At 37.6% G+C, this 6,000-nt stretch overlaps 1 protein-coding gene across 2 annotated transcripts in view; it reads right to left on the bottom strand.

Moving 5' to 3' along the window:
• Positions 1-5,185, bottom strand: part of NFYB (nuclear transcription factor Y subunit beta) — a 14,814-nt gene extending 9,629 nt beyond the window's left edge. The window contains exons 1-2 of one of the 2 annotated variants that reach the window (XM_015422568.1): positions 5,057-5,185; positions 1,664-1,757 (exon numbers count right to left, since the gene is read on the bottom strand). In XM_015422568.1, coding sequence (XP_015278054.1) covers positions 1,664-1,757 — 94 coding nt within the window. In that variant the 5' untranslated portion in view covers positions 5,057-5,185. Of the gene's footprint in view, positions 1-1,663; positions 1,758-2,407; positions 2,526-5,056 lie in introns of those variants that run through there. The other variant, XM_015422575.1, reaches the window with a different exon arrangement.
• Positions 5,186-6,000: the final 815 nt, after the last annotated feature.

Raw genomic sequence — 6,000 nt, 5'->3', positions numbered from 1 at the left:
CTTTCTTAAATACTCACCCTTCTGTCTCCTGCTCCTGTTCCTGCTCAGAGCTCAGCTGGGTCTCCTCTGCCTCTGGCCAGGTGTTTCCTTAAATAGAGGCCTCCCCCAGCAGAGGGCTGGCAGCAGCTATTCAAATGCACCCAGGCACTCAATCACATGCAAAACAATTACTCACCCTTCTGTCTCCTGCTCCTGTTCCTGCTCAGAGCTCAGCTGGGTCTCCTCTGCCTCTGGCCAGGTGTTTCCTTAAATAGAGGCCTCCCCCAGCAGAGTGCTGGCAGCAGCTATTCAAATGCACCCAGGCACTCAATCACATGCAAAACAATGCCCCTTCCTTTTCCTCTCAATTGCAGTCAATCACAGTCAAACAATGCCCTTTCCTCTCTCAAGCAGCCAGGAATCTGCAAAAACTCCAAGCGCTTCCACACACTCCCAGACCAGTTCTCCCACCAAAATCCTCAGCTGGATCCTCTCCGCTGAAAGCAAATAAAAAACCACTCACCCCTCTGTCTCCTGCTCCTGTTCCTGCTCAGAGCTCAGCTGGGTCTCCTCTGCCTCTGGCCAGGTGTTTCCTTAAATAGAGGCCTCCCCCAGCAGAGGGCTGGCAGCAGCTATTCAAATGCACCCAGGCACTCAATCACATGCAAAACAATGCCCCTTCCTTTTCCTCTCAATTGCAGTCAATCACAGTCAAACAATGCCCTTTCCTCTCTCAAGCAGCCAGGAATCTGCAAAAACTCCAAGCGCTTCCACACACTCCCAGACCAGTTCTCCCACCAAAATCCTCAGCTGGATCCTCTTTGCTGAAAGCAAATAAAAAACCACTCACCCCTCTGTCTCCTGCTCCTGTTCCTGCTCAGAGCTCAGCTGGGTCTCCTCAGCTGGGTCTCCTTTTGGTTTCTGAAGATTTTAAATTGCCATTTATACTAGAATTTAGGATGCTATTTTGGGGGGGAGGTTGCATTTTGAATTGCTTTTGCATAAAGCAATCTATAAATATTGGTACTAAACGAGATATACAGCTTATAGAATGGCAACTTTATTATTACATAGTTTTCTTAATTTGCAGCAAGTTACAAAAGGTATTACACAACTGTCAACATTTTAGTACTGAAATATAAAAACAGCTTCAAAGTTAAGTAGGTCAACTTATGTACACAGACTTTTTTCCTTTAGCAAAACAGTATATTAATTGCTTGTCTTAAGTACTATGTGGCTATTAGAACAGAGTAAATTAGTTTAATCTTACATAAAGAGTACACTTAGGCATATTACACTGTTAAAACCAGACAAGTATTTTTAGCATATATTTTAAATACAGAATTAGCAATCCTAAAGAGACCCATGCTACAAATTTGTTATAGCTGAAGGGAATAACTCTATTAAGTACTTTTTAAAAAGACATGGATTAATTATACAAGAATACTATCAATCTGCCACATTTCACACTATTCAGATTTACAGCTCCCATATGGCAGTGTTATGATTTTGCTCTGTACACCTGCACCCTGCCAAAGACCCACTGTAGATCTAGTCATCTCAGAAATATCTACATTCTATATCCGTTAATTTTTAAATTTATCTTTAGTTATACTGACTCATCTTCACCAAAGGACCACAACATTAAGAGAATTAACACTGTTAGGACCAATATGTTACTTACCATCATGAGGCTGTATCACATAGTGACTACCACCAATGTAATCTCCAGCAATTCCTAGCTGAGAAGCATCTGTCGTAGAACTATCACCATCCATCTGGAATAAAAAAGTAATGTCTTGAATAATCCACACCAGTTTTTCTAAGCATACCATTCCTAAAATCTTGAGCATATTTAATGTATTTCTGGCCCATTTACCTGAATAAACTTTGGTAGAATTAAATTCAATGTACATATGCCCACTGACATCTGAACTTTGTTTGATCTCAACTACTTATTACTTATTGAACTTATTACTCAAACTACATCTTCTGCTGAAGAGTTTTAGTTCACAGCAGAATTTCTAAGATTCATGAATAATACAAAGCCATGAAACACATCTCTTTATTGTCTGTGGAAAAGCAACTGGTTATTTTGTTCTTTCTTTCAAATTCCTACACAGAAAGAATCTGGCAAATACCTTTAAGTCATACATAGCAGGGCTGCTACATATACACTATCAAAAGGTTAAACTACTGAGCTACACTTTTAAAAGTGAAGGTTGAGCACAGTGACTCTTGGAAAGCGAAGTAATTATTCAACATAATATTTCCAATAAAGTTTTAGTGAAATGACTGGGACTATGCTATCATGTCTACACTATTACAAAATACAGCAAATTATTTAATATTTATTCCTGCATATGCAGTATTTCAGCCAGTTTCATTAACTGCAATATATAAGCATGGAAACAGAATAGGTGCTCACATCTGCAAAACAAATGACTCCAATGCTGAGTTATAGTTTATCTTCAAGACACTGGACTTATCTTCAAGACACAACTTCTGGGTTTGGGCAGTCACAGCACCAACAATAATAGGTTGGATAAGGGTGAAGACTGAAAGAGAGGGCAGATCCTATTACAGCCAACAGTCTCAACAGTAAAATTTTAGGATCAACTGAAGACTATTTGTCACCAGATGGTATTTTCTATAAAGGTGACAGAAATTTTACTTGCCTGTGAAAATTTTAGGCAGTTTTTTCCTCCCCTTCATACTGCACTATTGATTAGATTATGCACTATTTGCATAATTTCATTGTTCTGTAATTGAGAAATCCAGTCTACTGGATGTATGATACTTAAATTTCACTGTTCATTAATAGTGTAATCCAGTTTTATTGCATAGTTAATTGTGTGCATTATACTGGTGTTTATTGCATTGCTCTTGTGGTACTCTAATCCCACCCTAAGTCTCAACAAGAAAGATGGATGGTAAATGAAATAAAAATAATAAATCATGACACTTTATATGAAGTATGAAAGTGTTCCTCCAAATAAGTTAATGTTTAACAAAGCAATAACCCAGCGTTGTTTCATGAAGAATGTATTTGATTTCACAGACCATAATACCAGTCGCATAACATGGAATTCCACAAACTAGTATATGGATACTTAGAATAACTGTTAATTATGAATTTCCTGTCATAGCAAGTGCTTAGTCCTAAATCTAGGAAACTATTTTAGAGAGTGAATAGGTTTCTATGGGTATCTATTATTCAGATTGCTGAGAGAGGTTTCTTCTATTGATTCTTTAAAGAATAAAGGCACTAATAAAAACAAAGGAACCAACAAAAACAAACACACACTTTCCTATAAATACTATTTAATTGCTAAATATCAGACTGTAGGCAATATATTATACGGAACAAGAAATAATTACTGTTAATGGCTTATACCACAAATGTCAATAAATGAAACAAATGCAGTAACACTAAAAACTCTGCTAGTTTTATCATAACGCCAAGAATATGAGCTGACAAGTTTCTAGCTCTCATAGTAATGCACAAAGATTGAACATATGAATATTGGGCCTCACCCACCAAACACTAATCTTTGCAAATCCACTTCATTCAACAGAAATGTTGGTAACATTTTTGGTTTACTATACTCATTGGGCACAATCTAAGAGAAATTAAGCAGTCCTCAAGCCCCACTGAACTGTTTACTTAAACATGGCTTGGATTACACTAATTAAGCCTAAGAAGGTCAGAAACAATACTGGCTGGGTGGTTGCAAGGTCTTCAGAGGTTCTGCCTCATCCTGCTACACATACGGCACTCTGTCACAATTTTATCCCAAGCTTCCTTCACTCAAGAGTGATGTGCATACAACTCCCTTGCCACATTTTACCTTAAGAATCTTGTTAAGTGAGGATGAGAGAAAGTGACTGCCTCAAGGTATCCCAGCAAGTCACACAGTGGAGCATGGAACTGGACCCAGGTCTCCCCAGTCAAAGTGTAGTACTCTAGACGCAACATCACACACTGGCATTCATGACTTTACGGCTAATGCTCACAATTACATCACTGCCTATGCCATTCTTGCATACCTAGAACCAGCTCCTAAATTCTTAGTTCTAGAAAACAGTTATATACTGTCTTTACAAAATAGCCTAAAAAGCGTTTTGGTCGCTACTAGAATCATAACCCAGCTACAAGACTAAAATGCCCTTCAAACCAAGATTTATTCATTTGACTTTTTAAAACAAACATTGGCAGGTAAAGCAAAGAGAGAAAACAGAAGGGAGGAATTGACTCCATCCATTCTCTTGTCCTGTACGAAAGAAGGGTTTCACAGGGACATAGCACTCAACCAAGACATATCTTTGAGGGAGGAGCTGTTCTCCAAATAAGTGGTAGCCATATTAATTGGTCACAATCAAATAAAACAATTGCTAGTCTTTAAAGAGCCACTGGACTTCAGTTTTATTGTTCTCCCAATAAGACAGGGATAAGAAATTTCAGGAGCTGTAGGTATGTTTGACTGTTAAATATAATAGTCTTATTTGTATCTTATCAATGATACAATTAGGATTTTTTAATTACAGCAAATTTTTATTATCATTAGATTCCAGTTATTACAGCAGTCATCTGAAATGAACATGCCCAATTTTTACATAAATACATCTTGGGACTCTTGATTTATGCAACAAGACACTATGCGGTATAACTACATTTGCAAGAATATCATTCAAAAGGCTCTGATTTTACTGAAGATATTCTGGATATTCTGAACACACACAAGAGCAATACAACACTAAAACATCACACTGTACAAGAGTACAACAGCTCCTAGAAATACAGGGCATGTTAAAGGTTTGCACTACTTGCAGAGATCTGCATTGAATTTCTGATAGTTGTTCAAACAACTCTTTTCTGAGAAACCAGGACCCTGACTACATGAAAAACTTCAAAAAGAAATGCCCTGCTATTTTTTTTTCTACATCATTTGATGTAAACAACGGAGGAAATAAATATTTTCATTTTCCATCTTGTACTTCACTACAAACCAACAAAACAACCTAGATGAAAATGTTGTAAACAGCACTGCCATACTCCAAGAAATGCTAGTAGTACCTGAGGATGGGAGCAGAACAAAACGCCACCTTGTACTAGGAATTCATTTTGCGGACTCTCTCACAAGGCAACTATATTTTGTTTAATACTAATTCGGCAGTTTCCTCATTTCTTGGCACTCTTCTATAGTCCATCCATTGCTACCAACTATAGAACAACAGCTTCATGTGGCAGTCTCACCAATCACTGCAGGAAAAATAATTTTAAACAGCATATTACTTCTTGGCTCAAGGATTTTGTTGCTCGACACCCCAAAGATCAAAGAGTTGTCCTTTATGATTTTAACAAGCCAGGTTAGTTTTCAAAGTAGCTACTCAGCAGTGCTCAAGTATATCCGATTCCCTTCAAGCTAGTCACAGGCTTGCTGTCATCAAGAAGAGTGCTACAATTAAAGTCACTTATTCTTATAAAAGAAAACCATCCTTTTTGATTAGAAAGTTCAGAAAAGCTTTTAGAGAGGTAGTCATAATAAGAGGTGCCTGTTTACACACCAAGTAAACTAAGTATAAAAACCTAATGATTTCTCAGGCTTATTCAAAAATACACTTGGAAACACTTTTTTAAAAGATTATGGCTACTCTGACCTTTCACTGTAAACAATGCAACTTTTACATAGTTCTCTCTCTACATATCTCTATAAAGTCATAACAAAGGTTAAGATATTATAGTTCAACACTTCCTAAACAAAAGACATACTGTGACTGGTAACATCTGTACTGATGATACCCAAAGCAGGTCCTTCAGGTGTAGTGTGCAGCTTTTTAGTTTAAATAGCCAGACAGATTTAGATGCTCAAACATGCCCATGCAACACAGGCAGCTGATCAGATGCAACAAGGTAATCAAAGGTCTGACTTTCACAGACATCAATCGTTGCCCACTACTGATAGACCAGATAGCAAAACAGAAGAAAAAGGCAACTAACAGATCATACCAGAAGCATAA

Source organism: Gekko japonicus, unplaced genomic scaffold, assembly GCF_001447785.1.
Source record: "Gekko japonicus isolate JY-2015 unplaced genomic scaffold, Gekko_japonicus_V1.1 scaffold1164, whole genome shotgun sequence".
NCBI classification, from domain to species: domain Eukaryota; kingdom Metazoa; phylum Chordata; class Lepidosauria; order Squamata; family Gekkonidae; genus Gekko; species Gekko japonicus.
This window is presented reverse-complemented; position numbering and strand designations above follow the sequence as displayed.